Raw genomic sequence first — 18802 nt, 5'->3', positions numbered from 1 at the left:
TTTTTTGTGCCATTTTATCTGAGCTGATGTCTTTTTTGGAACTTGTGTCTTTAAATTAATTTAAAGTTTGTTTATATTAAATCTCATCTAGCAGTGTTTTGGCGACAAAACATAAACAGATGGAATTAAACCGAAATTATACAAGAGGCTGATATAATGGAAATAAGCAAAATGGGTATTGCAAAGAAATACATCACTTTACCTACTTTATTTACAATACTGAAAAAAACTTGAAGAAGTGCATGACACTGGAACAGTGATAAAAAAGAAAAACAACAGGAAACTAATTTGTGGTGCAAAACACGAGGAGCTTGAAACAAAACTTTGAGTGGTAACAACAAATGCTTTTATCTAAATTGCCAATATCAGAACTAATTTTGCAAGAAAAGGGAAATTATCTAGCTGAGCAACATGGAATTGGTAACTTCAAATGCAGCACTGGCTGGCTCCAAAGATTTAAAGACAGGAATAACTAGGTTTCACAAAATGTTTGCAGCGAATCTGGATTAGTCGACAAATAAAAGGCTACAGACTGGTTGTGTTCTATACAGTCCATTGTATAAAAAATATGAGACAAAGGATACTTTTAAATCTCGATGAGACAGGTTTATTTTATAATTTGCTGCCAAACAAAGCATTTGCTATTCGAGGAAAGTCTTTTCATGGTTTAAAATTAAGTAAACAAAGACTCACTGTTCTGTTATGCTGCAATTCAGATAGCAGTACAAAACTTCACCCACTTGTGATTGGTAAGTTTTCCAAGCCAAGATGTTTTAAAGATGTTAACCATCTTCCCTGTGATTATGAGGCCTATAGAAGTGGTTAGCTTACGGTGAACATTTTTCAGTCTTGGTTATCAAAAGAGGACAGAAGAATGGCTTCAGAAAAAAGGAACATTTTGATGATTCTAGACCGTTGTACAGCACATTCTGCCGAACACGTAGTTGACAAATATACACCTGTTGTTTTTACCTCCCAATATCACTAGTTTTATGCAGCCACTGGATCAAGGCATTATTTTTAACCTCAAGAGAGCATATATATCCCACCTGATAGGGTACTTGATCCTCAACATAGGAGGGAACAATTTTCAGCCAAATTGGAATATCTTGGATGCTATCCTGAGTGCTATCCTAGAGTGTAATAATCAAGTACTTCAGAATGAGTGACTTTGGAGAGAATATCATTGAAAAACATGGTCCAACAGATGAATGTGGCAGCAACATTGAGGAATGGGGGAATTTGAAGGAGCATATGGATTTTGTTGGTGAATTTGAAGAGTTTTGTGAAGGTGGATGATGAAGTTGCTACCAGAAGAGCACCAAGCAAAATGATGTTTTTGTTAACAGTGACAGCAAACGTGAAGAAGCGTGCGCACGCACACACACACACACTGCCATCTAAAAAGGATGCCCAAAATGCATTTAGCATAATAGAGAATGTGTTAGCCTGCAGTAACGTTGATAAAGAAACAACTATTGCATTTGATAATGTCTGTGCTGTAGTTAAAAATGCATATAGGACAAAACTGTGCAGATGGATTCTTTCTTTAAATTAGATTAATTTATTAAATACAAGAGATCTGATCTGGAACAGGAACGTACCACTGAAGTGCAAGAAGGCTATATATCAGACCTATTACATACCAATTGTGACATATGCATCTGAAACTTGGACTATGAGGAAATAGGATGAAAGCAGAATGCAGGGGGCAGAAATGAGATTTGTGAGGAGCATAGCTGGAAAGACGAGATGCGACAAAATCAGGAATGATGTGATTAGGGAGAGAATTCAGGTTGAAAAACTCCAGAATAGGATTGAAAGGTCCTGTTTGAAATGGTTTGGACATGTCAAGAGGATGAATGAGAGGCATTTGTCAAGAAGAATGTTTGATTTATAATTAAGGGACAAAAGACCAAGGGGGAGACCAAGAATGAGTGGCAGGACATGATAAAGACCGATGTCATTAAGAAGGGAGGAAACTAGAGTGAAATCAATGACTGAGAGCAGGCATGGTGGCAAGGCTTCATATATCAACCTGTGGAATAATGACAGATCATGACGATGAATTTATTAAAATATTAATGGTTTGTATGTCTCCTTTTATATTAAGATTGTAATTCTTTTTATTGTGATACTAAAATATTGTATATATCAAAATATATACTACAATATTTTCAGTTCCATTAATTGCTTTTCTGTTAGTTTATCTTACAAATAGTAAAATCTTTAAAAAATGTGTTATTCCTATTACTGTATTGTTAGACAAGGCTTTTGTTTTTATTATTTTTATTATTTTATTTTATTAATTTAAATTAATTTATTTTTTCATTTATTTTTGATATTATTATTTATTATTATTCTTAGATATATAGTATGTACCAAAAAAAACTGTAAAATTTTGATCCTTTTGGGGGACCTCAGTACTACAAACTCGTTCTTACAAAAATTTAAAATTTAGGTTCCTTTGAACTTTGTATTAATAAGATTCGATTGTATTATTTTTAAAATAATAAGAGCTCACAGTACTACTGATTTAAGAATTTACTTTTCAATAAAAATTCTTCTTATCACATTCATGTCGTGTTGTGACAGGAAGATTTTTATGATCTTTTGGCACATTGCGGCTGAATTAGTTGGTCTTACATGAGGGTAGCAAGATTTTTTTTCAAGAAAAACCATTCAACTCTCACAGTAAACAGACAAAGTGACTAATTCGTTGTGGATGATTTTAATTTCTCTCATAGATTGGATATTGTGGACATGCAGTATACATAAGGGTAGTAGTTTCATGACTCATCTAATTTGACTGATATATAAACCCTTGATTTTACAGACTAATAAGAGGAAGGGTATATTAGTAATTGCCAAACATCTGTTAAATGAAAATGATTTTTTTTTTTTTTTTTTTTTTAAGACTTTATATCCCACACAATTGGAAATTTAAACATTTACTCTATATAGGTATGTATTAGAAACATTGAAATAAAATAACACAATAACTTTATTTTGTTTCTGGTAAATTATCCTCTGCTAAGTTAGAAAAAGTTAATTTAACATAATTGTACAGTTATGTCTGGCAGATCTTTATTCAGAGTCATATCTAAGAAGCTGAAGTTGAAATAGGGAGGAATCTTCAGAATCAGACTCCTTAAAAATTCCTCAGGCTTCGCCTTGCTTTTTTACATCTGGCATATTTGTTTTTCTTCCATGCCCTATTCCTCAGAGATGCAGGAAGGAGACACTCCAGAGTCACTTTTTAACAGCTCTAATTTCTTCATATCACTCAGATGCACACTTTTTCTTTTTATCAGTTTTCTTAGGAGCCCATAATGATAACATTGTGAGGTTATAGTAAAGAAACAGAGTACAGATGAGCACTTAATGATATAATAGTGAGCGTATCCATAAACAGATTGAGATGCTTGAAATCTATAAAATTGAGGGTTTACTATATTTATTGCAACACTTTAGAGAAAGCACAAGAGGACCTAATTCTCTCCAAGGTTCAAAATAGTATTAAAAATATGACACTTCAGGAATCAGTAGTGGGAAGAAGTGATCATATCTTAAAATGGGTAGCATTGAGGGGAAAGGTCAGGGTTTTAATTACAGCATTAGCAAAGGCACATGATGCAAGAAAGCAAGCTTATATAGCATCAACCAAAAAAAAAAAAAAAACCCTTATTTCACCCATCCATTTGTTCCAAATGTTTGTCAAGTTCTGCCTTGAATCTATTTAAGCTATCAGCAAAGGGTACTATGATGAACTTGGGTGTTTTTTTTTTTTGTTTTTTTTTGAGCTCTGCTAATGGAGATATTACAAGTAAAGAACATCCAAAATCAGACATTTTTTAAATTTGTTCTTTGAGCGGCACTGATAAATTAGTTCTCTGAATTCAATGATTATGTTAAAACTAAACAAGATTTAACTTAACGCTTCCAAAAACTCCATTGGTAGTTTTGTATCTATACATATTTTTAACAACCAACACTTTTAATTGCCTGTAATCTTATTCATGATAGAAAGCCTTGGCCACCAAGCAAAGTCCACATTTTACCAGTTATTTATTTATTGTACATTATTTTTACTTCACTTCACTCTAAGGAACACTTAGAGTGAAGTGTTGTGCTACGATCAGTGCATCATCTATCAACCTATGTGACTTTGTGACATTTTTTTGTACTTTGTAGACTTACTGATTTTTAATAATTGTTAACAGAGAGGGCAGCCTTTTCTAAATTGTCAAAGGGTGGTTCATATTTTTAGACTTCTGATGCTATTGACAATGCAAGCGAGGGATGTCATTCGATGCGTTTATTTGCTTTTAAAATTAATCTTCTTTATTGATATTAAGTTTTATTAATTTTTAAAATTGTCAAATCTTTACTGCTTTCTAAAGTGAGGGAACATACCTCTCTGGCCCATATCATTTGCATTACATGGAAATAAAAAAACCTGCACAGCAAGCCTTTCCCAGATGTTTATTATGGCTGTATTTGTTACTCTTGCCTTTCTAATTATACAAAGGGTACTAGGAAAGTTTTGCAATACAGCTTTGTTTATTTAATTTTTTCAAAGTAATTTCCTCTACATTCAATACACCTCTCCATCCTCCGAAACCAATCTTTAAACCAGTTCTGCCAAGTTTCACTAGGGAGTAAAGCACACTCGTTGTCCCAAGTCCGTAGAAGGTCCTCATCACTGGAAAACCGCCTCCCTTTTAGCTTCATTTTCACATGTGGGAACAGTGCAAAGTCGCAGGGAGCAAGGTCTGGTCTGTAGGGAGGGTGCTCGAGAAGTTTCAGTCCTGTCGTGGTCAAATATTCGGTGCAGGCTTTGGCGCGGTGAGCTGCAGCATTATCGTGATGGAGGTACCAGGTGTCCATTCTTGACTTTGGCCGCAGGTTCTTCATAGATCCAATGACTTTAGGCAGGCATTGTTCAGTATACCACTTAGCTGTGACTGTCTTCTGCGTGTCCAAAACAACACGTTCCACAATTCCACTCGATTTGAAAAATACAGCTATCATTTTCTTCTTTACAGATCGGGATTTTCTGACAATTACGGGTGTGTCGTCATCATCAAAGACCCAAACTTTGTTTTGAGCCTTGGTTGGCAGATCGTAATAGTACAGCCAAGTCTCGTCACCTGTCACGATGTTGTTCACATACCGAGATTGTCCCTTATCAAACTTTTTTAACATCTCCCGGCATCAAGTCACACGTCGTGTCATCTGCTCTTCAGTCAGTTGATGCGGCACCCAGAGAGAACAAAGTTTCTTCACGTGCAAATGATCTTGCAGAATCGAACGAATTGCTGGTGCATTTAGGCCCAAAGTATCCTCTATCTGTTGGTAGGTCACTCGCCTGTTTTCGTCAAGCATTTTCCTCACAGCAGTAACGTTTTCCTCCGTAACTGACGTTCGTGGCCTTCCCGGCCTCTCCGAATCCTCCAGAGTGAAATTTCCCCTTTGAAATTCTCTATACCACCTGAATATCGTTGTACGATGTGGACAATCATCATCTAGTGCAAGAGTCATTTCTTCTAAGCACTGGTCTATGGTTAAACCACGCACGAAATTATACCGCAAAACTGTCCTTATCTCATTTCGTGACCACGATGCCATCGCAAGCACTTTACACTCTCACTACTAATGAATAACTGAGCCCATCGACTTGGCGCGGCGGCTACGATGCACGTATGAACATGTCTCAACATGCAGCAACAAGCAGCTTCCTGTGATTCATTGTTGCGTCATATTGCAAAACTTTCCTAGTACCCTTTGTATACTGTATAGCTGTTGATGTTTTAGTAAGTAAAACAGGCATTCATGTGTATTATATTAAATGTATCCATGCACAGCTATGAAGAATTCTTCTTTCACAATGTCCACTTACAATATTCAAGAGTGCAATTTCCATTACAATATTCAAGAGTACAATTGGCTAAAGATACCATATAGGTTTGTGTATTGTACAGAAAACCGAAAAACTGTGAAAATTGGCCTTTCTCCTGTCTTAAGTTTGCTGGATAAATTGACCTGTATTTCTGCTCAAGTGACTTTTTTTTTTTTTTGCATTGACGTCATGCATTTGAAAGTGTTCTGATAGTTGCAAGAAACATTTATATGGCCATTAAAGCAGTGAGACAATGTTGATCAAGCTGGGTGGTGGATCTAAAAGCCTTTACTTTTATTTCTAAAAAAAGTCTCTAATGCATTAGGGCTTAAAGCCTCAAGCTGCAAAAGAGATTAGACGATGTGTATTTTAGTGCAATTGCATCATTTATACACAGCTAAATATAAATTAGCAAATTTGCATTTTGACAATATTTTGCATATTCACAATATGAGATGTAACTTAAATGATGCCGCTATTGCAAATTTGCTAATTAATATTTAGCTGTGTATAAATGATGCAATTTCACTAAAATACACATCTTCTAAAAAAAGTATAAAAAATCATCTTGTCCATTTAAAATAATTTCTGCATTACTTTTTCTGTTTATTTTTTTTCCTCATTATCTTATCTTATTTATTTTTAGGGGAATATCACCGGAGCAATGCTCAATAACTTTGTGGTGCTAAGTTTCTCGTTTCCAAATTTAGATTAACAGCCTAAGGCTCGGGTTCCCAACCTGTGGGTCGCGACCCCCAAGGGGATTGTAAAGTGTTTTCTGGGGGGTCACCGCAGTTATTTTTAGTTGCAATTATTTTTATAAGAAATTTCGCCACGAAGGTTTTCAACAATTATTTATTTCAATATGGCATATGGCTACACTGCAATATTCTACTAATGGTTGTAACACTGATTTTTGATAAATTAAAGGAAGTAACTTTGAGGTCTACCACAGCAGATACTTAAAAAATATTAAAAGCCTGCTGTGTTCATACATATTAAACATTTTATATTATTTTAATTATTTGCTTTAATATTTTTTCAAATTTCCGCCATGGCAGACCTTGATTTACTCCCTAAAAATAAAATATACAAATGCAGTGTTATCATTAGAATAAAATTATGTTACAAATAGTATACTGAAAAAAATATTCACTATGGTACAAAATTCGATATCAAAATTCATTTTTAATTGGTGTCTCGATGTGCGAATAACAGACTGCCAAATACGGACCATTGAATAAAGGTGAGTTGCTCTCTTAATGCAGTTGAAGATCACCCTGTATGTTTTGCTGATGGCGCCATGTTTGCAATGATGTAATTCAATAATGTCTGCGATGGGCCATCTGATGCAAACTTAGTTCGCCAATAGTCAGCCACCTTTAGTTGGCACCACGATAGAAACCAGCCACTCACTGTCAAGCATGGGTTAGCTACTGCTTGCACTTCTTAAAATCTAAAGAGCATCAGTAGGTCGTCATCAGTTCGTGCTAAATCCATACCCATGGAGAAAAAACGTAAATATTCAGAAGACTATCTAAAATTTGGCTTCCACCTTGATCAGCAATGGCATAGAGAAGCCACAATGCATTTTGTGCAATGTCATTCTCAGTGCTGAATCTATGAAACCTTCAAAACTGAAACATAACATAGAGACAAAGCATTCAGAACATACTAAAAAGGATTTGGAGTTCTTTCGACGCCATGAAACTGGTCTCAGACGTCAGAGACTTGATCCTACAGGAAATTTTCAGCAACAGAGCACAGCAGCAGTGCAAGCATCATATGAAGTCACATTGGAAATTGCCAAACAAAAAAAACCTTACACAATTGGAGAAACAGTCATCAAATCCTGCATGTTGAAGATGGTGAAGTTAATTCTTGGGGAAGCCAGCGAGATAAAGATGCGACAAATATCTCTGTCCAGTAACACTATTCAGAGGCAGATTTCAGATATGTCTGTAGACATGAAATAAAAGTTTCTCCATTGTTTACTTTTCAAGTTGGTGAATCAATGGACGTTTGTTTTAGTTCATGTTTGCAGTTGCTTGTCTTTGTGAAATATATTCATTCAAATGATATCAAAGAAGAGTTCCTGTTTTGTAGTGCACTTGAAACTACTACAAAAGGTGAAGATATTATGGAGAAGATAAATACCTCTTTTGAAACTGGAGGACTATAGTGGAAAAACATCTGTAGGGTTTGTACAGATGGAGCAGCAGCTATGCTAGGGTCAAAGTCGGGCTTTCAGACAAAAGTGAAAGAACTTGCTCCCCAAGCAAAGAGTATTTACTGCATGATTCACTGATATGCTCTTGCCAGTAAGACTCTTCCAACTCCTCTGCAAGAGGTACTTGATTCTCTGATCAAAATTTTGAATTACATCAAATCTGGAGCTCTCAACACCCGTCTGTTTAAAGAACTCTGTAAAGACATGAATTCTGATCACGAGGTTCTTCTTTTCTACACTGCTGTAGGCTGGTTGTCAAAAGGAAATGTTGTCAATCATGTCTTTGAGTTGAAAGATGAAATCAAGTTGTTCTTGGAAGTGCAAGAGAAACATGACCTTGTGGCTTACTTTAATGATGAAGCTTGGAAGAAAAGATTTGCTTACTTAGTAGACATTTTAGACCCGCTAAATAATATATAAACCTTTGATTTAGTGCCAAGGAGGAACAGTGAAGCCGATTTTAACTATTTTAAAATAGGTGGTATAATGGTATCAATGGAGCACTTATCTGAAAAGATACTAAGGCTGAAAGTGTATAATGCTTCAATAGTGGTTTGCATTGAATTATATTGAAAAAGATAGCAAGTGAGTGTATCCGGGCATTAGTAATGCTAATCAAATCATTGTTAGATTCAGAGGTTATTTCCCTGGAATGGAAAAATGTTAATGTTGCCTCAATCCACGAGGGAGGAGCTAAAGAAATGATGGGAAAATATATAGACATACAGGAACACCCCGACTTACATAATACTTGACTTATGCAAATTCAGCTTTACGTAAGTTTTTGCCAGCTGGTGCAAACTGAAAAAATATATATGAAAATGTATTTTGCATTTGTTCACATTACGATATTTTCACAATATAATAATGTGAACCTGATAACATATTGGGTTTGTTTTTTTTTGTTTTTTTTTTTTGTAATTCATTCCAAGTCCTTGGAAGTTAAATTATTTCACTATATTACTAATCTATTTATTTCTCTAAAAGGTCATATTTATAATGAAAAATTGCACTATACTTTCATTGTTATCATATGTTCCCGTTACGGGAATTAATTTTGAACGCCTTTGTGATATTTTTCTAAAGCATGTTTCTGGAGGTCACAACCAAAAAGCAATAAAAACAATTTGCACCTTCCAGTTTATTGGGCTTTTCTGTTAGCACAATCTATTATAAACAGGTAGTAAACTTGAACTTATTGCATTTGCAATAATCCCAATAACTGGAATTCTGTGGGTTTTTACATTACAGTATTATGGTGAAATGAGTTCCGCTTCACTGAAATCTTCAATCCTATAAAAAACAAACTTTCAGAAACTTCTCTTCGTTCCTATTTACTTATTACAATAATGAAGGGAAAGGAACCAACAGAAAGCGCAAGTGGTGGCAGTGCTAGGAAACTAAAGAAAATTGATTTAGAAATGAAGATGAAAATGATTAAGAAGTACAAAGCAGGACAAAGTTTTTCATCTATTGCAAGGGAATTAGGTCTCGCTGCTTCAACAGTGAATACTGTTTTAGAGGACAGTGTGCATCTAAAAGAACATGTCAAAGGATCAACACACTTAAGATCAACAGTGCTCAGGTGCTATATCGAAGATGTTACAGCTATTAATAATATGGATGGAAAATCAGATTCGGAAGCAAGTGCCCCTGAGTCCAATGGCCATTCAATCAAAAGTTAGAAGTATTTATGAAGATATTAAGGATAAGTATGGTGAACCCCAAGCCAAGTTTGTGGCAAGCAATGAGTGGTTTAATAGGTTCAAGGCGCCTCCGTAGCCAGGTGGGCAGGAGCAGCAGGAAGCGTGATTAGACCGGGGTTCGAGCCCGTGACCACCAAATATGGAGGATGCGGAAAGGTCAGGGAATGACCACCGCATATCCCCAGAGCAATATGGCCTTAGTTGCTTAGCAACTAAGGCCATATTGCTAATGCTCCTAAAAACCAACCAAACAACAATAGATTCAAGCATCGCGCTGGTTTCCAAAACATTAAAGTATGCAGTGAAGTCTCTAGTGCTGATTCTGCAGCTGCAGAGAAATTTTGTGATGCATTGGAAAAAATTGATGAAGGTGGCTATTCAATGCAGCAAATTTTTAACGCTGATGAGACTGCTCTGTATTGGAAAAAAATGCCGAATTGAACATACATTGCCAAAGAGAAAAAGACAATGTCAGGTTTCAAGGCTTCAAAAGATAGGGCCATGCTCTTGCTTGGGGCAGATTAATACCACTGCTTGTGTACCATTCTGGAAATTCCCGTGTATTTAAGGGCATCAGTAAAGCCATCCTACCTGTGCATTTCCGATCGAACCAGAGGGCACGGATAATAATATCTCTCTTTGAGGATTGGTTTAAATGCTGTTTCATTCCTGAGGTTGAAAAACTTTGTAAAGACAACGATGTTCCTTTCAAGATTTTGCTTCTATTAGATAATGCTCCTGGACATCCTACACATCTAGATAATTTGAATGTGAAAGTCATATTTCTACCGCCAAACATGACTTCACTCATCCAGCCTATGGATCAGGGTATTATTTCAAATTTAAAAGCATACTATTTGCGCACAACATTTGCTCAAGCATTTTTGCAGTAGACGGTGAGAAAAATTTTACGTTAAGACACTTTTGGAAATCTTACAATGTTTACCACGCCATCTTAAACATTAATAAGGCCTGGGCAGAAATTACTAAAAGTTGTTTAAATGCCGCATGAAAGAAAATATGCCCACAGCATGTAAAAGGCTTCAAAGGGTTTGAAAAAGAAATCATATGAAGGGGTTACAGATAAGATTGTAAAGGTTGCGTTGGAGGTTGTTGCCAAAGACATGGAATTAATAGAGGAAGAAGAGAAGGAATTATCTAACGAAGCACTTATTGACTTGCAGGCAGTGATAGTGAAAGAAGAAAATGCTGACGAAGCTCAAGATGAACCAAATGAGGATCTGAGACACTTCATCACCAGAGAGATGGTAGTGGCATTTCGTGAAATTGATTAACAATGGCGAGGTTTGAGAAGATGGATCCTGACAGCAAACGATTGTTAAAAGTTAACAGAGGCGCAAATGATATGCTTACTTGCTACAAAGAAATCTATGATTAAAAGAAAATAGCCACCATCCAGTCATCCATTAATATGTCCTTTCGTAAGGTTAAGCGGCTGACCCCTTCTAAATCTCCACAGCCCTCAACCTCTGCAGCAGCATACTTATCAGCTGAAGACGTCGATTCTGGCAACAATGCTCAAGAGGTAAAACTTATGGACGTTATGCCTGTCTTCTCTCTCTTTTTTTGTAATTTTATAATTTTGAAATTTTTTAAATTGCATGCTTTTCCCTGCGCATGAGATAAAAAATTGAATAAATACAATAAATAATTCTATTCACATGTTCATTGAACATTTCTTTTTTGATTCAATCAATTCAGTGAGCACAGTTGCGAGTGCTGCACAAGCATGGGGGAAATTCCGACTTACGTAAAATGCAACATATATAGAGTTCTGCGGATTGCAACCCTTACTTTAATCTGGGAGTGGCTGTATATATATTATAGTGAAATATATCAAGTTGGATTTTGGTGGTTGATAAAATTATGGAATCTGTGGTTAAAGACACAATACAAGACCATTACAATAACAATGATATTCTAAATATTACAGGAGTGTGCAACCTTTTCCTGTTCACAACCCCTAAATTTAAATGACAATGACATGTGACCTCCGTCTATTGCCCCTAGGCAAATAGATGGGAGTCACACTCATATTATATATTTCATATTGTTTTCTAGAACAATATGAAAAATACATCACTTATAGGTTTTGAATAGTATTTGTTATATTTATACAGTGAAGATGGTACAGTATAAAGAATGGGAAAACAGAAAAATAGAAAAACTCCCTTATCTCTCACACTTCACTGTATATGCCGGAAACTTTGCTCTAGAGACTAAACGTGTTTCACCACCTCGAGTCTCCAATAAGCAAAGTGGTGGTATTTTACCAGTTGATGAAAGTCGTCTACCACCTAATGTTTGTCCTGATTGTTCAACTACATTTTATTTATTGTATCATATTGTGTGGCAATGTAGGAATTACAATTGGGTTGCAAGGGAGTGTCACCAATTAAGGAATTTTGGAAAGAAATAAGACCCAGACATAATACTTTTATCATTTAGTGTGGCATTGTAATTCCTACAATGTCACACAATATGATAAAAGTATTATGCTTGGGTATGATTTCTTTTCAATTTTCCTTAATTGGTGACCCTCCCTCATGACTCCTTGAACTTCTTCCAACTACCTGGTTGTGCACCTCTGTTCTAAATAGGTCTCAGCATAATTTTTTGAAGTGAAGGTTTTGCCTGAAAAATCTGGTAAGTAATTATAACCAGGTTATAAAGCAGTTGGATGGAAGAAACAATTTTGATAATATATATCTGGGTTTTAGTAAGGCTTTAGACACAATTTCATAAGAGGTTATTATAGAATAATCACCTGAGAGGGAATAAATTCAAATTGAAGAAAGACTGATGTAGGATAGATGTGTGGAAGTTTGCCTTTAGCCAGCGGGTAGTTGGTTGGTGGAACAGACTTCCATCCTTTGTTGTGGAAGATGATAGCCTAAATAAATTTAAGGCTGAGCTGGACAGGTATTTGGAACGAATGGAGCTGGGTTTTTGAATTTGAAATGGGAGCTGGTCTTTTTTTTTTTTTTTTTGGCTGAAGCTCCATAAGCTTGCTTTCTTACATCGTATGCTAATGCTAAAAGTTGCCTCAACAGAGTTAATACATTAGGATTATTTTTAAAGCAACAGTCACAGACAATTTAGGTCCTTAAGGTTGTCACACACATTCTCTCAGATATGCCAGACAAGCTGTACTGGCACCTCCGTAGCCAGGTGGGCAGGAGCAGCAGTGCGTAGCACACGCTTCTTGATTAGACCTAGGTTTGAGCCCGTGACCACCAAATACGGAGGATGCGGAAAGGTCAGAGAATGACCACCGCATATCTCCGGAGCAATATGGCATTAGTTGCTAATGCTCCTAAAAACCAAATAAAAACAACAAGCTGTACTTGCTACCTGGGAGTCTAAAACACTGATGGAACTGATATTCCGGTGACACTCAAGTCAAGTGGACCCAATTTCGGTGAAGTCTGGATGGTCTGTGACAGCCACATCCTCTGCTTGTACCTTCACAATGGTGAGACTGTTAGTTATCCTGGGTATAACCCACAAGTTTGGTTCACACCTGGATGGTCACCCACCATTGTGGGTGACCACCTAGGTGTGAACCAACATAAGCAGGGGTCAAGGTGTGGCGCCCACACCACATGGAAGAATGCCGCCCCTTTGTGTTACCAGGCAATACTAGGTTGTAGATGACTCTCATCAACCGGTGCAGTACCACCACTTTGCTTATTGGAGGCTTGAAGTGGTGGATCCCATTTTTAGTCTCCACAGCTAAGTTCCGGTCAACCCTACCCCATCTCTTTCAACATGTAGTATGACTGATAACTTTTGAGGTTATGATGGACATCATGGCGATATTCAATCTTCCTCACATTCAGGGGTACAGTTCTAAAATGGTGTTCGCAGGCCGACCGCTAGTTAGTACACCAGACAGAACCTATCGGTAACTCTTTAGGAGGCTTCCGGATCAGCTAGTGTATAATCTTGCTACCTCTACTCTGACAGACAGTGACTGAAGTCAGAGTAGTGTGTATGCGGGGGGGCATTGTCGAGGCCACATTATGTCAAGTACAGTCGGTCCTCGTATAACACGTGTTTGCATTACACGAATTCGATCATACACGATTTATAAATAGGGGAACGTTATCTTATATAACACGAACCGAATTCGCTTATACACGATTCGCCTTTGTGTTTACAAGAAATGGCAGTCGAACGCGGAATCACCCCAACTGAACGCAACACGATAGGAATGAAGAAGATTCTGAAAATGTATATATGTGTTTTATATCAGTGAAGGGGAAACACATTTCACCATAATAACGTAAAAACCAACACAATTCCAGCTATCGGTATAATCGCAAATGCAATTAGATGGAGTTTACTACCAGTTTATAACAGATTCCACTAGCAGAAACGCAACTGGAAATTGTTTTTATTGTTTTATGTTAGTAACCTCCAGAAATGTGCTTTAGTAAAATGTGAGGTGTTAATTAATAGTGTATCTCGGTCTTTACGGTGTTATTTATTCAGTTGCTACACGCGCGCAGCTTTGTTTATGTGTATCAAGCGTGCCACCTCGTTTTGTAATTGTGCTTTATTCCTAAAAATGAGTAAAATACTTAAAAGGTGTGAAAAGAAGCGTCCTGGCTAAGACACTGCAGATTCAGAGAGAAAAAAAAAAGCAATATCGATAAACAGAGGCGGACTGGGTCAAAAATTCTTACCCGGGAAAATTTATAGTAGCCTCATACGGTTTATGGCCAAAATCACACCGGCCTCCGGCCCACCGTGGTTTCCCCCGTAAGGCTTATGGCCAGTCCTCTTCTGTCCATAGAGAAAAAATACGAAATTGTGAAACGCTTTGAGCGAAATTAAAGACCATGTGATATTGCACGTACTACAGACCTAAATGAGGCAACGCCGAGAATTACAAAGAATGCAGCGAAAATAAAAACAACTTTCATAGCGGGAACAACTCAAAGTGTAATTAATATCCATTAGATTAAGACACAAGAATTGGAAGAGATGGAACGGCTGTCATCTGTTTGGATGGAAAATCAAACAAAAAGCAAGTTTGCTTACGATAGAAGCAAAAGCATTAGCAATATTTTATTACGACTTACGTATTATAAAATACGTAAGTATTTTATTACGACTATTTTATTTAATATAATAATTTTTTTACGAATAAAATACGTATTTTATTCGTAAAAAATACTTTTTAGTATTAAAAATACTTTATTATAATATAATATTATTTTTATTACGTATTTTAATCGTTATAAAATACGTAAGTATTTTATAACGATTAAAATTACCCGATTATTTATTGTGTTTGGTAATGTTTTGGTTCCAAATGTGTGTTCAATCTTGGGTGGTCGGCACCTAACCCTATGTTTCCCATAGGGCCTGTTGTTTATATTGCACGATTTTGCATTGCACGAGGGTTTCTAGGAACGCAACTATCGTGCTATACGAGGACAGACTGTATCTGGATATATTCTTATCGTGTATGCCATATCCAAAAATTTCATTACTTCATGCAGCATGCCTCCCTCCCCCACTTTTTCTTACTATTGAATACCCCATGAATTGTCAAACTAATAGAGCAAACTTATCTACAAAAGATCTAAACCTCCCAAACACTTCCTAGTTCATTTCACAAATATACGTGGTCTCAATTTTAATCTCGACAATGTCCATTTCCACTTTGCAGTCTGCCAAACCCCATGTACTTTTTCTGACAGAATCTCAGTTATCTTGGCACTCTCGGGACCCTGGGTGTGTGCCAAGCCCGTACTCACAAGATGTGAGCCCCTGGAGTTATTTATTATATATATGTATTTTTTTTTTTTTTTCGGCAAAAGAATGTGCCTTCTTTGCACTATATGACAAATACCAATACAGTACTGTCAGTTACCTGTACTGCAGTTTAAATTTAGAGATTAAAAAAAAAACTCAATTTGCAAAAAAAGATGTTGAATAGTGATTGGAAAGTAGCAAACAATTTGTATATAGGAAAAAGAGGTCATGATAAGTTACATTTATAAGTATGCAATCTTCATAAAAGTATCTCAGTTAAAATATCAATAATTTATTTGACAAGGTTTTTTTTTTTTTTTTTTTTGTTATGGCAATTTTGTGATGGACTTTTTGTTTCAAATATCTTTTGGTATATTCACTTTTTATATAAATTAAAATGAATTTTGTGTATGCTGAAATATATGTTGAATAGTAACTGTGATTTGTATAACTGTAAAACCATATCAGTCATATCCTGATTCATTAATAAAAGAGATAAAACTGTTCTGATTTAAATGTATTGCATTTAAAAAATATGCATCATGTACTTGTTTTATTGAGTATTTCTCTCTCTCTCTTTTTCCAGCACATCATTGAAAAAAACTTGGTGGAAAAAAAACTGGTTCAATGTGGTGCTAATATGCTATGTTGTTACATTAGCAGTCATTGGGTTATCATCATCCCAGTTTTTGCAACGTTTAAGAAAGAATTTCCATTAAATACCTTCAACCAAGTGCCTTCATCCAGTTTCTGAAATTAAAAAAAATGTGTACTCTGTTGGTGAATAATGCTAAGTTTTCTGGAGGTATTTGTTTTATGAGCTTTTATTCTTTTATAAATGTAGTATCTATAAATTTTGTACATAAAAACAAGTGCAGAAATATTCTTTATTATATAGTGCATAATTCTGCTTTCATTCATGCATGTTCTCCCTGAAACCATTTAAGTAAAATAAAAATTGTCTCACACGCACATTAGCTGCCAATTTGTATTATGCTTGTTGTAATCCGAAACCTAATTTTTGAATGAATTTCTGAAATGGACTTAGAGATTATCATCATATTGGTTGAATTATAGGGCATATATTTTTGTTATATGGGCATTTTCTATTTCACAAATTAATTTTAAAGCTTGAAAGAAAGTTGTTTTTTTTTTTTCATTAATTTTAATTGTTGACATCCTAGTCATTTTCTTTTTTTTTTTTTTTTTTTATTTCTTTTTTTAAATCCAGTTTTGTAATTCTTTAAGAAGTGAATCACTTCTTATGAAAAATTAAAAATAAAATTATTTAATTTGCCAGTTTGAAGAACTTTGTAATAAATAATTCCTTTATAAATATGCATCATAAATGTGTATGGGTGTTTCATTCATAATTGTGTTTATTTTCAGAATGCTACAGGAGTTTAAAAAAAAAAAAATCATGAGTATCATGTTCATTTTAAAATCTGTAATCCTCTCACTAAATAAATTTTCTTTATCATTTTATTGCATTTACACTTAAAATATTCAAATAATATGCATATTGTAGAATACAAAATCTATTCATAAACTATTACTTTTTTTTCTGTTTCTTCTTTAATATGATCCCAATAGTCAAAATTTCAGATTAATATAAAATGTTTCTACATATGAAACTGTATGTTCATTATGCTAATTTAATGCCAAATGCTCAAACATGTCTGTACATTTTTGAGTGTTTGCCATTAAATTTGGAGAAAAATTAATTTTGATTAAAAACTAGAAAATCTGAAATAAAAACTACCTAGTTCTCCAACAATTTTTTTTTTTTTTTTATGAAAACTCCAAACATGACAGGTGTTAAAGAATCTATAGTAGCATTAGCATTAGTAGAGGCATATGATGCAAGAAAGCAAGCTTATGCAGCATCAGCCAAAAAAAAAAAAAAAAAAACCCTTCCACTTCACCCCTCCGTTCTTCCGAAATACCTGTCCAGCTGAGCCTTAAATTTATTTAGGCTATCAACTTCCACAACAAGGGATGGAAGTCTTTTCCACCAACCAACTACCCGCTGGCTAAAGGCAAATTTCCGCACATCTTTTCTGCATCTGTCTTTCCTCAATTTGAATTTATGCCCTCTCAGGTGATTATTCTGAGCCAGAGGGAGTATCCCATCAGCATTGAGCATGCTCAAACCATTCAAGGCTTGTACACCTCTATCAGATCACCTCGCCGGTACCTAGTCTCCAGACACTGTAATTTACAAAACTTAAGCCTTTCTTCGTAAGAGCAACCCTTCATTCTGTTCACTAACCTTGTTGCCCTTCTCTGTACTCGTTCCAGCAGCTCTACATCCTTCTTGAAATGAGACCTCCAGACCTGTATACAGTACTCAAGGTGCGGCCTGACCATTGCCTTATACAAGGGAATAATCACCTCCCTATCTCTGCTAGAAAAATTCCTGTATATCATTGATAAGACACCATGAGCTACTCTTGCAGCCCGTTTGCACTGCTCAGAGAACTTCATATCTGCCTGCACAATTACCCCCAGGTCCTTTTCATTCTCTACCACTGTCAGTGTAGTACCACAGAGTTGATACGTTGCTCTGGGGTTGCTGTTTCCCATATGTAGTACTTTACATTTGTCAATGTTAAACTTCATTTGCCACCTCTCAGGCCATCTGCTCAACCTTTCCAGATCCTGTTGCAGCAGCAGCATAGCGTCAGTAGCATCCTTAACAACCCTGCCAACCTTTGTATCGTCTGCAAACTTGGACATTAAGCTTGATATACCATCATCAATATTATTTATAAATAGAGAAAACAACAATGGACCCAACACTGAACCCTGAGGGACTCCACTAATAACATTAGTCCACGATAAGCAGTGTCCATTAATTACTGCCACTCAACCATCCCTTTATCCATAGCAACAATTTTCCACCAATGCCACACTGCTCCAATTTGTGCAGCAGTCATCCATGTGCAACAGTATCAAAAGCCTTTCTAAGATCCAAATATATAATATCAAAGTTATTCCCTGCATCCAATTCTTTTGTGACTACATCATAGTATCCAATCAAATTGGTCAGGCAAGACCTTCCCTTAACAAAACCATGCTGTGTCTGAGCTATAACTGAATTCTTGTCAAGATGATCCTGCAGTGCTTCTTTAACCAGTGCTTCCATTAATTTTCCTGGAACAGAAGTTAAAC

The 18802-nt window shown here is 35.8% G+C and overlaps 1 protein-coding gene across 1 annotated transcript in view; it reads left to right on the top strand.

Moving 5' to 3' along the window:
* Parp16 (Poly(ADP-ribose) polymerase 16) overlaps positions 1 to 16700 on the top strand; it is an 88302-nt gene extending 71602 nt beyond the window's left edge. Inside the window, exon 7 of the mRNA XM_090377230.1 lies at positions 16215 to 16700. Coding sequence (XP_090233356.1) covers positions 16215 to 16347 — 133 coding nt within the window. The 3' untranslated portion in view covers positions 16348 to 16700. The remainder of the gene's footprint in view (positions 1 to 16214) is intronic.
* The last annotated feature ends 2102 nt before the right edge of the window (positions 16701 to 18802 follow it).

This window comes from Mastigoproctus giganteus, chromosome 7 (assembly GCF_048544385.1).
Source record: "Mastigoproctus giganteus isolate SK-2022 chromosome 7, ASM4854438v1, whole genome shotgun sequence".
Classification (NCBI taxonomy): domain Eukaryota; kingdom Metazoa; phylum Arthropoda; class Arachnida; order Uropygi; family Thelyphonidae; genus Mastigoproctus; species Mastigoproctus giganteus.
Note: the sequence above shows the minus strand (reverse complement) of the source record. Positions and strands in the feature narration are given on the sequence as shown.